Here is a 17360-nt window from a genome sequence, read left to right as displayed (position 1 = left end):
ATAGAGGTCTCATAGAGGTCTCATAGAGGTCTCATAGGGGTCTCATAGGGGTCTCATAGAGGTCTAATAGAGGTCTCATTCAGGTCTCATAGAGGTCTCATTCAGGTCTCATTCAGGTCTCATGGGGGTCTCATAGAGGTCTCATACAGGACTCATAGAGGTCTAATAGAGGTCTCATTCAGGTCTCATAGAGGTCTCATAGAGGTCTCATACAGGTATCATAGGGGTCTCATAGAGGTCTCATACAGGTCTCATAGGGGACTCAGAGGACTCATAGAGGTCTCATTCAGGTCTCATAGAGGACTCATAGGGGTCTCATAGAGGTCTCATACAGGACTCATAGAGGTCTAATAGAGGTCTCATTCAGGTCTCATAGAGGTCTCATGGGGGTCTCAGAGGTCTCATGCAGGACTCATAGGGGTCTAATAGAGGTCTCATAGGGGTCTCATAGAGGTGTCATAGGGGTCTAATAGAGGTCTCATAGGGGTCTCATAGAGGTCTCATAGGGGTCTCATAGAGGTGTCATAGGGGTCTAATAGAGGTCTCATAGAGGTCTCATAGAGGTCTCATAGGGGTCTCATAGAGGTGTCATAGGGGTCTAATAGAGGTCTCATAGGGGTCTCATAGAGGTGTCATAGGGGTCTAATAGAGGTCTCATAGGGGTCTCATAGAGGTGTCATAGGGGTCTAATAGAGGTCTCATAGGGGTCGCATAGAGGTCTCATAGGGGTCTCATAGAGGTGTCATAGGGGTCTAATAGAGGTCTCATAGAGGTCTCATAGAGGTCTCATAGGGGTCTCATAGGGGTCTCATAGAGGTCTAATAGAGGTCTCATTCAGGTCTCATAGAGGTCTCATTCAGGTCTCATTCAGGTCTCATGGGGGTCTCATAGAGGTCTCATACAGGACTCATAGAGGTCTAATAGAGGTCTCATTCAGGTCTCATAGGGGTCTCATAGAGGTCTCATACAGGTATCATAGGGGTCTCATAGAGGTCTCATACAGGTCTCATAGGGGACTCAGAGGACTCATAGAGGTCTCATTCAGGTCTCATAGAGGACTCATAGGGGTCTCATAGAGGTCTCATACAGGACTCATAGAGGTCTAATAGAGGTCTCATTCAGGTCTCATAGAGGTCTCATTCAGGTCTCATTCAGGACTCATAGGGGTCTAATAGAGGTCTCATAGGGGTCTCATAGAGGTGTCATAGGGGTCTAATAGAGGTCTCATAGGGGTCTCATAGAGGTCTCATAGGGGTCTCATAGAGGTGTCATAAGGGTCTAATAGAGGTCTCATAGAGGTCTCATAGGGGTCTCATAGGGGTCTCATATAGGTCTAATAGAGGTCTCATTCAGGTCTCATAGAGGTCTCATTCAGGTCTCATTCAGGTCTCATGGGGGTCTCATAGAGGTCTCATACAGGACTCATAGAGGTCTAATAGAGGTCTCATTCAGGTCTCATAGGGGTCTCATAGAGGTCTCATACAGGTTTTATATGGGTCTCATAGAGGTCTCATACAGGTCTCATAGGGGACTCAGAGGACTCATAGAGGTCTCATTCAGGTCTCATAGAGGACTCATAGGGGTCTCATAGAGGTCTCATACAGGACTCATAGAGGTCTAATATAGGTCTCATTCAGGTCTCATAGAGGTCTCATTCAGGTCTCATGGGGGTCTCATAGAGGTCTCATACAGGACTCATAGAGGTCTAATAGAGGTCTCATTCAGGTCTCATAGGGGTCTCATAGAGGTCTCATACAGGTCTCATAGGGGTCTCATACAGGTCTCATAGGGGACTCATAGAGGACTCATAGAGGTCTCATTCAGGTCTCATAGAGGACTCATAGGGGTCTCAGAGGTCTCATACAGGACTCATAGAGGTCTAATAGAGGTCTCATTCAGGTCTCATAGAGGTATAATAGAGGACTCAGATGTCTCATTCAGGTCTCATAGAGGTCTCAGGTCTCATAGAGGTCTCATTCAGGTCTCATAGAGGACTCATTCAGGTCTCATAGAGTTCTCATTCAGGTCTCATGGGGGTCTCATTCAGGTCTCATTCAGGTCTCATAGAGGTCTCATTCAGGTCTCAGAGGTCTCATTCAGGTCTCATTCAGGTCTCATACAGGACTCATAGAGGACTCATTCAGGTCTCATAGGGGTCTCATATAGGTCTCATACAGGTCTCATAGGGGACTCATAGAGGACTCATTCAGGTCTCATTCAGGTCTCATAGGGGTCTCATTCAGGTCTCATAGAGGTCTCATAGAGGTGTCATAGGAGTCTCATAGAGGTCTCATAGAGGTCTCATAGGGGTCTCATAGAGGTGTCATAGGGGTCTAATAGAGGTCTCATAGGGGTCTCATGGAGGTGTCATAGGGGTCTAATAGAGGTCTCATAGGGGTCTCATAGAGGTCTCATAGGGGTCTCATAGAGGTGTCATAGGGGTCTCATAGGGGTCTCATAGAGGTCTAATAGAGGTCTCATTCAGGTCTCATTCAGGTCTCATAGGGGTCTCATTCAGGTCTCATAGAGGTCTCATAGAGGTGTCATAGGAGTCTCATAGAGGTCTCATAGAGGTCTCATAGGGGTCTCATAGAGGTCTCATAGGGGTCTCATAGAGGTGTCATAGGGGTCTAATAGAGGTCTCATAGGGGTCTCATAGAGGTGTCATAGGGGTCTAATAGAGGTCTTATAGGGGTCTCATAGATGTCTCATAGGGGTCTCATAGAGGTGTCATAGGGGTCTCATAGAGGTCTAATAGAGGTCTCATTCAGGTCTCATGGGGGTCTCATAGAGGTCTCATACAGGACTCATAGAGGTCTAATAGAGGTCTCATTCAGGTCTCATAGGGGTCTCATAGAGGTCTCATACAGGTCTCATAGGGGTCTCATACAGGTCTCATAGGGGACTCATAGAGGACTCATAGAGGTCTCATTCAGGTCTCATAGAGGACTCATAGGGGTCTCAGAGGTCTCATACAGGACTCATAGAGGTCTAATAGAGGTCTCATTCAGGTCTCATAGAGGTCTCATTCAGGTCTCATGGGGGTCTCATAGAGGTCTCATTCAGGTCTCATAGAGGTCTCATTCAGGTCTCATAGAGGTATAATAGAGGACTCAGATGTCTCATTCAGGTCTCATAGAGGTCTCAGGTCTCATAGAGGTCTCATTCAGGTCTCATAGAGGACTCATTCAGGTCTCATAGAGTTCTCATTCAGGTCTCATTCAGGTCTCATGGGGGTCTCATAGAGGTCTCATTCAGGTCTCATAGAGGTCTCATTCAGGTCTCAGAGGTCTCATTCAGGTCTCATTCAGGTCTCATTCAGGTCTCATACAGGACTCATAGAGGACTCATAGAGGTCTCATAGGGGTCTCATTCAGGTCTCATAGGGGTCTCATTCAGGTCTCATAGGGGGTCTCATTCAGGTCTCATTCAGGTCTCATAGATGTCGCATAGAGGTCTTATTCAGGTCTCATAGAGGTCTCATTCAGGTCTCATAGAGGTCTCATTCAGGTCTCATAGAGGTCTCATACAGGTCTCATTCAGGTCTCATTCAAGTCTCATAGAGGTCTCATTCAAGTCTCATGGAGGTCTCATTCAGGTCTCATTGAGGTCTACAGATTAAGAGGAGGGAAGATGTGAGCTGATATAGTTCCTATGTGATGCGTATTAACACTACTGGGTGATACAACTATCACTGGAGTATTCTGCGTAGGGATATGACCGTGAACTTAACTTGTCATTAGTCATGTGACCGTTTAGCAGAGACGCCCCACTGTAGTCCCTAGTCAAGTGAGTTCCACAGTAAATAACATAAAAGGATACACTTGGCTCCGAGCTGTTTACTACCACATCAAACGTTACGGCGGAGTCAGAGTAAATTCCATCCCGAAACAGAGTCACGGTGAACGGAGAGAGAGCGGGACTAGACGCTATGGAGCTCATAGGCTGACAGCAACAATATCCTGTCCTTGTGGATACACACACACACAAACACTTTGGTGGGTCCGTACTCACTGGTGGCCTGTGTACTATCCAGTAGGCTCTCTCCTGACAGTCCAACACCACTCTGTCTGGCTTCTTCCTCTCTTTATTAGCCCTGACAGACAGACAGACAGACAGACAGACAGACATGGGAGACATGGGAGACAAACAGACATGGGAGACAGACATGGGAGAGACAGGCAGACAGACAGACATGGGAGAGACAGGCAGACAGGAGAGACAGGAGACAGAAACAGACAGACAGACAGACAGACAGGAGACAGAAACAGGAGAGACAGACAGACAGACAGACAGGAGACAGAAACAGGAGAGACAGACAGACAGACAGACAGGAGACAGAAACAGGAGAGACAGACAGACAGGAGAGACAGGAGACAGAAACAGTCAGAACACATATCGAAGAAACAGACAGGGGAAAGGAGGTAGATACAGGAGACAAAGAGAGACAAGTCACTATTGAATTACACCTGGTCTTGGGGACCCACAAGGTGTGAAGGCTTTTATTCATCCAAGCACTAACACATCTGATTCAAATAATCACACAGCTCTTGATTAGGTGAATCGGACATGTTAATGCTGGACTGAATCATCACACAGCTCTTGATTAGGTGAATCGGACATGTTAATGCTGGACTGAATCATCACACAGCTCTTGATTAGGTGAATCAGACATGTTAATGCTGGTCTGAATCATCACACAGCTCTTGATTAGGTCAATCAGACATGCTAATGCTGGTCTGAATCATCACACAGGTCTTGATTATGTCATTCAGACATGTTAATGCTGGTCTGAATCAAAAGCCTGCACAGTGTGTGGGTCCCTACCAACACATAAACAGCGGTCTAATCCAGTCTTCAGACAACAGAAGGTTACATACTTGTACTGCTCTGTAGCCTGCATCACGATGAAATCCCACTTGGGGTTCATCCATTTGTGGAGATTGTCGTAGTGTTGCTGTTGAAAACAACAGATGTTTGGCTAAAATAACTAAAAGTCAAATAGTTAGAGGACAAAATCCCCCGACGCTGAAAGAACAGATACATGTGTGTAAAGAAATATATATCTCCTCCATCCTGCTTAGGAACCCCCAGCAAACAGAATATAACCCTTAAACCACCACTACAGCCCTTTGGGTGAGACAGCTACTGCACCTGACATTAACATGGTAGTCATTTAGCAGATGCTCTTATCCAGAGATAGCTAGGTGAGACAACTGCATATCACTGTCGTAGTACGTGGGATTTATTTAAGATGTGCATCCCCCCCCCCCGTAGTACCTGCTCATAGGGCTCCAGCATCCCCCCCCCACCCCCCCACCCGTAGTACCTGCTCATAGGGCTCCAGCATCCCCCCCCCCCCCCCCGTAGTACCTGCTCATAGGGCTCCAGCATCCCCCCCCCCCCCCCACCCCCCCACCCGTAGTACCTGCTCATAGGGCTCCAGCATCCCCCCCCCCCACCCCCCACCCGTAGTACCTGCTCATAGGGCTCCAGCATCCCCTTCTTCCGGATGTTTCTCCTGGCCAGATAGACGGCTTTAGGGAGAGAGAGGGGGAGTATACAACATGTTATTCACCACATCTTTACCTCAGCCTGGTGCAGAAAACTACTGGGCCAATACATCATCAGCTTGTCTACACGAGAACATGTGACTCAGAATGTTATTGTGTCACTATCTGAACATGTGACTCAGAATGTTATTGTGTCACTATCTGAACATGTGACTCAGAATGTTATTGTGTCACTATCTGAACATGTGACTCAGAATGTTATTGTGTCACTATCTGAACATGTGACTCAGAATGTTATTGTGTCACTATCTGAACATGTGACTCAGAATGTTATTGTGTCACTATCTGAACATGTGACTCAGAATGTTATTGTGTCACTATCTGAACATGTGACTCAGAATGTTATTGTGTCACTATCTGAACATGTGACTCAGAATGTTATTGTGTCACTATCTGAACATGTGACTCAGAATGTTATTGTGTCACTATCTGAACATGTGACTCAGAATGTTATTGTGTCACTATCTGAACATGTGACTCAGAATGTTATTGTGTCACTATCTGAACATGTGACTGAGAATGTTATTGTGTCACTATCTGAACATGTGACTCAGAATGTTATTGTGTCACTATCTGAACATGTGACTCAGAATGTTATTGTGTCACTATCTGAACATGTGAATCAGAATGTTATTGTGTCACTATCTTAACATGTGACTCGGAATGTTTATTGTGTCACTATCTGAACATGTGACTCGGAATGTTTATTGTGTCACTATCTGAACATGTGACTCAGAATGTTTATTGTGTCACTATCTGAACATGTGACTCGGAATGTTTATTGTGTCACTATCTGAACATGTGACTCAGAATGTTATTGTGTCACTATCTGAACATGTGACTCAGAATGTTATTGTGTCACTATCTGAACATGTGACTCAGAATGTTATTGTGTCACTATCTGAACATGTGACTGAGAATGTTATTGTGTCACTATCTGAACATGTGACTCAGAATGTTATTGTGTCACTATCTGAACATGTGACTCAGAATGTTATTGTGTCACTATCTGAACATGTGACTCAGAATGTTATTGTGTCACTATCTGAACATGTGACTCAGAATGTTATTGTGTCACTATCTGAACATGTGACTCAGAATGTTATTGTGTCACTATCTGAACATGTGACTCAGAATGTTATTGTGTCACTATCTGAACATGTGACTCAGAATGTTATTGTGTCACTATCTGAACATGTGACTCAGAATGTTATTGTGTCACTATCTGAACATGTGACTCAGAATGTTATTGTGTCACTATCTGAACATGTGACTCAGAATGTTATTGTGTCACTATCTGAACATGTGACTCAGAATGTTATTGTGTCACTATCTGAACATGTGACTGAGAATGTTATTGTGTCACTATCTGAACATGTGACTCAGAATGTTATTGTGTCACTATCTGAACATGTGACTCAGAATGTTATTGTGTCACTATCTGAACATGTGAATCAGAATGTTATTGTGTCACTATCTTAACATGTGACTCGGAATGTTTATTGTGTCACTATCTGAACATGTGACTCGGAATGTTTATTGTGTCACTATCTGAACATGTGACTCAGAATGTTTATTGTGTCACTATCTGAACATGTGACTCGGAATGTTTATTGTGTCACTATCTGAACATGTGACTCAGAATGTTATTGTGTCACTATCTGAACATGTGACTCAGAATGTTATTGTGTCACTATCTGAACATGTGACTCAGAATGTTATTGTGTCACTATCTGAACATGTGACTGAGAATGTTATTGTGTCACTATCTGAACATGTGACTCAGAATGTTATTGTGTCACTATCTGAACATGTGACTGAGAATGTTATTGTGTCACTATCTGAACATGTGACTCAGAATGTTATTGTGTCACTATCTGAACATGTGACTCAGAATGTTATTGTGTCACTATCTGAACATGTGACTCAGAATGTTATTGTGTCACTATCTGAACATGTGACCCAGAATGTTATTGTGTCACTATCTGAACATGTGACTCAGAATGTTATTGTGTCACTATCTGAACATGTGACCCAGAATGTTTATTGTGTCACTATCTGAACATGTGACTCAGAATGTTTATTGTGTCACTATCTTAACTAGCTGGAACAACAGTCACACTAAGAAGTAGCTGACAGCTTAAAAACAGGTGTCATTGAAACGCTGACGATTTATGTCTTCTTTTTCAATCCACAATCTGGATCCCTCCACAGCCTCATAGAGGATCTATATACTTTTCCTAACCTCTCTGGATTACAAACAAATTGTGATAAGTGTACTATATTACATATTGGATCACTAAAAATATATAACTTTCACATTGCCGTGTAGTTTACCAATAAAATGGTCTGACGCTGAAGTTGACATACTCGGTATTTATATCCCGAAAGAAAGAAGTTATCTCACTACAATAATACATTTTAATAGAAAGTTAGCAAAAATAGATAAGATCTTGCTACCATGGAAAGGAAAATACCAGTCTATTTGTGAAAAACCCTGATTAACTCTTTAGTCATATCCCAGTTTACCCTGATTAACTCTTTAGTCAGATCCCAGTTTACCCTGATTAACTCTTTAGTCATATCCCAGTTTACCCTGATTAACTCTTTAGTCATATCCCAGTTTACCCTGATTAACTCTATAGTCATATCCCAGTTTACCCTGATTAACTCTTTAGTCATATCCCAGTTTACCTTGATTAACTCTTTAGTCATATCCCAGTTTACCCTGATTAACTCTTTAGTCATATCTCAGTTTACCCTGATTAACTCTTTAGTCATATCTCAGTTTACCCTGATTAACTCTTTAGTCATATCACAGTTTACCCTGATTAACTCTTTAGTCATATCCCAGTTTACCCTGATTAACTCTTTAGTCAGATCCCAGTTTACCCTGATTAACTCTTTAGTCATATCCCAGTTTACCCTGATTAACTCTTTAGTCATATCCCAGTTTACCCTGATTAACTCTTTAGTCATATCCCAGTTTACCCTGATTAACTCTTTAGTCATATCCCAGTTTACCCTGATTAACTCTTTAGTCATATCCCAGTTTACCCTGATTAACTCTTTAGTCATATCCCAGTTTACCCTGATTAACTCTTTAGTCATATCACAGTTTACCCTGATTAACTCTTTAGTCAGATCCCAGTTTACCCTGATTAACTCATTTAGTCATATCCCAGTTTACCCTGATTAACTCTTTAGTCATATCCCAGTTTACCCTGATTAACTCCTTTAGTCATATCCCAGTTTACCCTGATTAACTCTTTAGTCATATCCCAGTTTACCCTGATTAACTCTTTAGTCATATCACAGTTTACCCTGATTAACTCTTTAGTCATATCCCAGTTTACCCTGATTAACTAATTTAGTCATATCCCAGTTTACCCTGATTAACTCTTTAGTCAGATCCCAGTTTACCCTGATTAACTCTTTAGTCATATCCCAGTTTACCCTGATTAACTCTTTAGTCATATCCCAGTTTACCCTGATTAACTCTTTAGTCATATCCCAGTTTACCCTGATTAACTCTTTAGTCATATCCCAGTTTACCCTGATTAACTCTTTAGTCATATCCCAGTTTACCCAGATTAACTCTTTAGTCATATCCCAGTTTACCTATTTGCTTATGGTCTTGCCTACACCTAGCGACCTGTTTTTTAAATTATATGAGAAAAAAAATATTAAATTTTATTTGGAAGGGGAAGCCAGAATTAAATGGGCCTATTTATATAATAAATATGAAATTATAAATATTAAAGCATTAGATCTCTCACTTAAAGGCCTCAGTCATACAAAAGTTCTACTTAAATCTGAACTGGTTCTCTAGCAGATTAGTAAGCATGTCTGACCCCATCCATGTTCAATAATGGCCTTTTTCCCTTTATTCAGACAACAACCTCTCACTTGCGGTTATTTGAAAATGAAATAATCTCCAAAATATTGCTATTTTTAAAACAAGCCATAGAAAGTTGGTTGCAATTTCAGTTTAATTCACCAGAAAAGACAGAACAAATAAAACAACTATTATTATGGTTAATTGATTTTTAAAAAATAATAATTTGAGAATAAAAAAAAAAGTATAATCTTTGTAAATTATATCATAAATAGGACACAGCTAACATAAATATATGGAAATATTTGCTGTACCCAAAATTACAACCAACTAATTGCAGCATTACCGCACAAATGGAAGAGGCAAGTGGAAGGGAGAGAAAGGCAGGAAGTTGTCTGTCGGCCCTGAACTAAAGACCAACATTGGTTAAAGAAAATTGTGATAAATAAATAAGTGTACCAGTTTCACTTATTAAGTACCAAAACATTGACAGCTGTGCCATAGAGACTGCTAAATAATTGGGAAGATATTTTCAATCTACTGACTCCGTGTCACAGTGATACACAAAACAATGCTAGATTAAAACTTTGAGATTTTCCATTTTCCATTTTTATATAAAATTCTTGCAACTGTCTTATACAGTGGGACAAAAAAGTATTTAGTCAGCCACCAATTGTGCAAGTTCTCCCACTTAAAAAGATGAGAGGCCTGTAATTTTCATCATAGGTACGTACACTTCAACTATGACAGACAAAATGAGAAAAGAAAATCACATTGTAGGATTTTTAATGAATTTATTTGCAAATTATGGTGGAAAATAAGTATTTGGTCACCTACAAACAAGCAAGATTTCTGGCTCTCACAGACCTGTAACTTCTTCTTTAAGAGGCTCCTCTGTCCTCCACTCGTTACCTGTATTAATGGCACCTGTTTGAACTTGTTATCAGTATAAAAGACACCTGTCCACAACCTCAAACAGCCACGTCTGGGACCTTTTGGATCGGAGGTTGAGGGCTAGGGACATTCCCCCCAGAAATGTCTGGGAACTTGCAGGTGCCTTGGTGGAAGAGTGGGGTAACATCTCAAAGCAAGAACTGGCAAATCTGGTGCAGTCCATGAGGAGGAGATGCACTGCAGTACTTAATGCAGCTGGTGGCCACACCAGATGATGACTGTTACTTTTGAATTTGACCCTCCTTTGTTCAGGGGACACAATATTCCATTTATGTTAGTCATATGTCTGTGGAACTTGTTCAGTTTATGTCTCAGTTGTTGAATCTTGTCATGTTCATACAAATATTTACACGTTAAGTTTGCTGAAAATATTTTGGTTAGGCCAGGGTGTGACTAGAGTGGGAATTCTATGTTTTGTATTTCTTTGTTGTTTGGCCGGGTGTGGTTCTCAATCAGAGGCAGCTGTCTATCGTTGTCTCTGATTGAGATCCATACTTAGGTAACTTTTTCCAACATGGGTTTTGTGGGTAGTTGTTTTGTGTCTTTCTGCACCAGACAGAACTGTTTTGGTTTTTGTTCATTCTCTTTGTTATTTTGGTTAATCAGTGTTCAGTTATTTTAATAAAAGATGAACACGTACTGCACCTTGGTCCTCCACTCCTTCCAACAGCTGTTACAGATAGAAGCCACAATCTATCTGCAGTATTGAAGCTGATCTACACACTCATTTATTATTTGTTTAAATACATACAAATAAGTATCTGACAGTGACTGGACATTCACTCTCATTTCACTACAGAAGGTAAACCCACCATAGTCTATGTCCTCAGAGGGGCCACTACAGAAGATAAACCCACCATAGTCTATGTCCTCAGAGGGGCCACTACAGAAGATAAACCCACCATAGTCTATGTCCTCAGAGGGGCCACTACAGAAGATAAACCCACCATAGTCTATGTCCTCAGAGGGGCCACTACAGAAGATAAACCCACCATAGTCTATGTCCTCAGAGGGGCCACTACAGAAGATAAACCCACCATAGTCTATGTCCTCAGAGGGGCCACTACAGAAGATAAACCCACCATAGTCTATGTCCTCAGAGGGGCCACTACAGAAGATAAACCCACCATAGTCTATGTCCTCAGAGGGGCCACTACAGAAGATAAACCCACCATAGTCTATGTCCTCAGAGGGGCCACTACAGAAGATAAACCCACCATAGTCTATGTCCTCAGAGGGGCCACTACAGAAGATAAACCCACCATAGTCTATGTCCTCAGAGGGGCCACTACAGAAGATAAACCCACCATAGTCTATGTCCTCAGAGGGGCCACTACAGAAGATAAACCCACCATAGTCTATGTTCTCAGAGGGGCCACTACAGAAGATAAACCCACCATAGTCTATGTCCTCAGAGGGGCCACTACAGAAGATAAACCCACCATAGTCTATGTCCTCAGAGGGGCCACTACAGAAGAGAAACCCACCATAGTCTATGTCCTCAGCGGGCCACTTCTGCACGGGCCAGAAATAAGGGGTCTGCGGAAAGGTTGGGACAGACAGTGACATGAAGATTAGTCATTTGCTCTGCCTCTGACACGGGTAGTTCCAGGGAGATACAGGGAGATAGACACAGGTAGTTCCAGGGAGATACAGGGAGATAGACACATGTGGTTACAGGTAGATAGACACAGGTAGTTACAGGTAGATAGACACATGTAGTTACAGGGAGACACAGGTAGATAGACACAGGTAGTTACAGGGAGATAGACACAGGTAGTTACAGGGAGACACAGGTAGATAGACACAGGTAGTTACAGGGATATAGAGGTAGATAGACACAGGTAGTTACAGGGAGATACAGGTAGATAGACACAGTTAGTTACAGGGAGATACAGGTAGATAGACACAGGTAGATACAGGGAGATAGACACAGGTAGATAGACACAGGTAGTTACAGGGAGATACAGGTAGATAGACACAGGTAGTTACAGGGAGATACAGGTAGATAGACACAGGTAGATACAGGGAGATACAGGTGGATAGACACAGGTAGTTACAGGGAGATAGACACAGGTAGTTACAGGGAGATAGACACAGGTAGTTACAGGGAGATAGACACAGGTAGATACAGGGAGATAGACACGGGTAGTTACAGGGAGATACAGGTAGATAGACACAGGTAGTTACAGGGAGATACAGGTAGATAGACACAGGTAGTTACAGGGAGATAGACACAGGTAGTTACAGGGAGATACAGGTAGATAGACAGGTAGTTACAGGGATATAGACACAGGTAGTTACAGGGAGATACAGGTAGATAGACACAGGTAGATACAGGTAGATAGACACAGGTAGTTACAGGGAGATAGACACAGGTAGATAGACACAGGTAGTTACAGGGAGATACAGGTAGATAGACACAGGTAGTTACAGGGAGATAGACACAGGTAGTTACAGGGAGATAGACACAGGTAGTTACAGGGAGATAGACGCAGGTAGTTACAGGGATATAGACACAGGTAGTTACAGGGAGATACAGGTAGATAGACAGGTAGTTACAGGTAGATAGACACAGGTAGTTACAGGGAGATACAGGTAGATAGACAGGTAGTTACAGGGATATAGACACAGGTAGTTACAGGGAGATACAGGTAGATAGACACAGGTAGTTACAGGGAGATAGACACAGGTAGTTACAGGGAGATACAGGTAGATAGACACAGGTAGTTACAGGTAGATAGACACAGGTAGTTACAGGGAGATACAGGTAGATAGACAGGTAGTTACAGGGATATAGACACAGGTAGTTACAGGGAGATACAGGTAGATAGACACAGGTAGATACAGGTAGATAGACACAGGTAGTTACAGGGATATAGACACAGGTAGTTACAGGGAGATACAGGTAGATAGACACAGGTAGTTACAGGGAGATAGACGCAGGTAGTTACAAGGATATAGACACAGGTAGTTACAGGGAGATACAGGTAGATAGACACAGGTAGTTACAGGGATATAGACACAGGTAGTTACAGGGATATAGACACAGGTAGATAGACACAGGTAGTTACAGGGAGATACAGGTAGATAGACACAGGTAGTTACAGGTAGATAGACACAGGTAGTTACAGGGAGATACAGGTAGATAGACACAGGTAGATACAGGTAGATAGACACAGGTAGTTACAGGGAGATACAGGGAGATAGACACAGGTAGTTACAGGCAGGTACCTGGAAGCGGTAGAGGGTGCTGTCGGGGACCAGGACCAACTTCCTGTGGTTCTGGAGGGGGTAGATGTACCCGTAGGCCACCAGCATGGTCCCAAACGCCTGGGCCTCTGGTGGAGGGAGGGGGAAGAGAAGAGGGGGGAGGAAAGGAGGGGGGTGAGAGGAGGGGGGAGGAGAGGAGGGGGGAGGAGAGAAGGGGGTGAGAGTTCATATATTATCAAAGCTCTTGGTTATACTTTAGTTTACAGCCTTTAACTAGTAGTGACTTGCTTTCATAATAACATGGTAATGAAGAAGTAATTACATTTAAAAAATACCTTAATTGTGTTGGAGTAATTGATATAATTACCCAGCAGAATCCAGTTGCTTACCTTCTGTGGTAACCTTCATTTTGGTGACAATCCATGCTAGAATGTCCTGCCCTGTGTGATGGATGACAAGTCAATATTGATATTCACAGCATGACATCAGTGAGCTGGCTCTCACAGGCCTGGTCTACACACAGACTACCTGTTCTGGCTCTCACAGGCCTGGTCTACACACAGACTACCTGTTGAAGCTACTACCTGGCTCAGACACAGTGCAGAATCCATCCACTTGATAACAATGTGTGGGAGTTTATGTCGTATTGCTTAACTTGTGATTAGATTGATCAGTATATATATATATCTGTCTGTTTTTTCATGAAAAACTACAAATCACAATAACAACCAGCACTGAAGCAGGGAGTACCATGAATGTGATGACAATTTCCTGTCTGTCACATGGTCCTTCCTTCCATTCATCTCCAGCCCTCCTGGTCGCCCAAACGGAACCCTATTTCCTATATAGTTTGGACCAGGGCCCATAAGGCTACGTAGTGCACTATGTAGGGAATAGGGTGCTATTTGGGATGAACAGGAGGGCTGGAGATGAAGGGAGGGAAGGACCATGCTGCTACATTATTCCCTCTATAGTGCTCTAGGTTAGACCACGCCTATAAGTCTACACAGTGCACTATGTAGGGAATAGGATGCTATTTGGGATGAACAGGAGGGCTGGAGATGAAGGGAGGGAAGGACCATGTTGCTACATTATTCCCTCTATAGTGCTCTAGATTAGACCACGCCTATAAGTCTACACAGTGCACTATGTAGGGAATAGGATGCTATTTGGGATGAACAGGAGGGCTGGAGATGAAGGGAGGGAAGGACCATGTTGCTACATTATTCCCTCTATAGTGCTCTAGGTTAGACCACGCCTATAAGTCTACACAGTGCACTATGTAGGGAATAGGATGCTATTTGGGATGAACAGGAGGGCTGGAGATGAAGGGAGGGAAGGACCATGTTGCTACATTATTCCCTCTATAGTGCTCTAGGTTAGACCACGCCTATAAGTCTACACAGTGCACTGTGCCATGTGGGATGTAAGTGTGACCTTTCCCCTCTGGCCCTGGTCTTAGCCCGGGATTAGAGGGCAGCTTGGGAGCACAAAGCCCCCACACAGATCTGATCCAATTGACAGCTGTCTTATATAACCTTCAGTAGCAAGCCTAGCAGGCGGTCTACAAAACAGTCTGCCGCAGCTCTAGAATCTTAGCTTGTCCAATAACTACCCACAACTTCCCAGAATTCAGTTTGTTTTTTAAATAACAACAATGTAGCATTGATGGGAGGTGTTTCCCTACCGTTTCCCCTACTGGGCAGCGCCGCTACCTAGCTTTCTATTGGCTTCAGTTGAATGTTTGGGTTGTTTCAGCCCTGCTACATGGCTACAGTGGCCATATTTCACTCCACCAGGAAAAGGATCTAGGGCAAAACATTGTCATAGTATAATAGAGATGGGAGGGGATATTGTTTGAGGAGATATGTCTCTCAGTGGGGCGACCATCTGGTGCTGTGACTCACCGTTGATGACGTGTGGGATAATGGTTACATTGAGTTTCTGGTCGGCACCCTTCACCCCACTCTTAGGATCCTGCATCTCAACCACAAACACCTCCACCTGGAGCAGGTTGGGGGGGGGGGGGGAAGAGAGACACCCAGACTCAAAATACACTTTGGTTTGTTTCAACGAAAATGGAAGAAAACAGTCCTATCGGGTCAAAGGTCATAGTGATGTGTTCTGTATGATACCTCTGACCTCTGAGATGTGGAGGACCTGATTGGCTCAGAGCCATTTCCCCCTGCTGTCCAAGCAGCTAATTGGTTTAGAGCAGGGGTTCTTAAACTTTTTTAGCTCGAGACCCAAATAAGAAATTGACCGTCCTCCTGTGACACAAATGGTCCAACAACGACCCGAATCAAGAAGAAATAGTGGGTGATTATAGATGTATTCTCATAACTCACTACCCACCTCTCCACATTACCCAGGGCCCACTTTGAGTCCTGACCCACAAGTATAATAAAGCCTTGTTTAGAGGTTAGATTGAGACTGGATCTCTGAGAGGTTTACAATCTCTTCGCTGTAAACAAAATAAATATACAGTAGCCTACAGGGTATGAAACAATAACGTGAGTCTAGTAGCATCTTTTGACGACGCTATGCAGACTACCACGTTGAAAGTCGTGATGACTTCCCAGCTGTTCCATTTCCATTTGTAATTGGATGGGAACAGGATTATGAGCGGCCAAATCCACCAAATTAGAACCTCTTGTAAATAAATAACATTTTACAATTAACTTTTACAAACCAATTGATTCGTTGTTTTTTTTTAAGACATGGAAGGGTCAATTGAAACAACAATCTTGGGGCTCCTCGTGAATTTACTGTAAACTATAATAATCTATCAACAAGTAGGCTGTCACCAGCACACCTTAAATCAATCGACATGATGTGAACTTTTAGTTTATCTAAAGTCTATTACCTTTTTATCAAAACATTTAAAAGTACTGATAAATGACGTAAACGTACTGGTAGTTAACCTACATTTTTTAGGCATGCCATCCGTGGTCGGTAGTGCTGACCATAATCTCTCAGCGTCCTAATTGTCATGTTTGCGGTCAGTCGATACGCGGACCTAAAGAAGAAAATCCAGGTAAGAAATGTTCATGAAAAAAAGTGATCACACAGGTATAATGGTATACCCGGGGCTGGGACAGTAGCCTATTCCATTGACCGCGCGTCAGAGATTGCGTGAGAGGGGCCAGAAAGCGCGAGGACGGATTTATCAACCAATGACAGCTCCGCTAAACTCTGGTTTTAACAACCTGTTACGTGTGACAGTGACACCAACATACGTCACACAATCAAGCAACTATCAATTTGGTGGCATTATGGCAGTAAAACCTTGAATTGAAATGTAACAGTTGTTGGATTATCGCTTATTGAAATATATAAATATATTTTTTAAATCCACGTAAAATATTTGTCGCCCCAGAATGTGGTGAAAGAGGAAGGATAAAAACAATCAACTTTTTTTGCAATCAATTCACTGGATGATAAAATAATAATAATTTGTCACATATATATATATACTTTCATTTGATCTCTCATTTAAGCCTATGAATTTCACAGGTAAACTAGGGCTAGTCTACCTTAATAACCACAGATGGTGCCAAAAACGATACCACAGGTGAAGGTGTCGGACCGACATGACTCCCCGGGTATACACTGCCCTCTACCGCACCCAGGTGGTACTGCCGATAAATGCATGATATTAAATTATGACGACCTGCATGCAGTGCACCCTTCTGATGTGTTGTCATGTTGTAACCAGTGTATATCTCATCTCCTGAAGCCTCACCACCTCCACGATACCACATCCGCAAGGTGGAGTGTAG

The 17360-nt window shown here is 42.9% G+C and overlaps 1 protein-coding gene across 1 annotated transcript in view; it reads right to left on the bottom strand.

Moving 5' to 3' along the window:
- The window catches only part of LOC139395225 (regulator of G-protein signaling 9-like), a gene marked incomplete at its 3' end in the record, with an annotated part of 29566 nt that extends 12909 nt beyond the window's left edge, over positions 1-16657 (bottom strand). The window contains exons 1-8 of the mRNA XM_071142871.1: positions 16507-16657; positions 15486-15582; positions 13968-14018; positions 13600-13706; positions 11853-11904; positions 5479-5537; positions 4881-4957; positions 4015-4096 (exon numbers count right to left, since the gene is read on the bottom strand). Of these exons, the coding sequence (XP_070998972.1) occupies positions 4015-4096; positions 4881-4957; positions 5479-5537; positions 11853-11904; positions 13600-13706; positions 13968-14018; positions 15486-15582; positions 16507-16572 (591 nt within the window). The remainder of the gene's footprint in view (positions 1-4014; positions 4097-4880; positions 4958-5478; positions 5538-11852; positions 11905-13599; positions 13707-13967; positions 14019-15485; positions 15583-16506) is intronic.
- Positions 16658-17360: the final 703 nt, after the last annotated feature.

The sequence above is a fragment of the Oncorhynchus clarkii genome, unplaced genomic scaffold (genome assembly GCF_045791955.1).
Source record: "Oncorhynchus clarkii lewisi isolate Uvic-CL-2024 unplaced genomic scaffold, UVic_Ocla_1.0 unplaced_contig_14083_pilon_pilon, whole genome shotgun sequence".
In the NCBI taxonomy this organism is placed as follows: Eukaryota; Metazoa; Chordata; class Actinopteri; order Salmoniformes; family Salmonidae; genus Oncorhynchus; species Oncorhynchus clarkii.
Note: the sequence above shows the minus strand (reverse complement) of the source record. Positions and strands in the feature narration are given on the sequence as shown.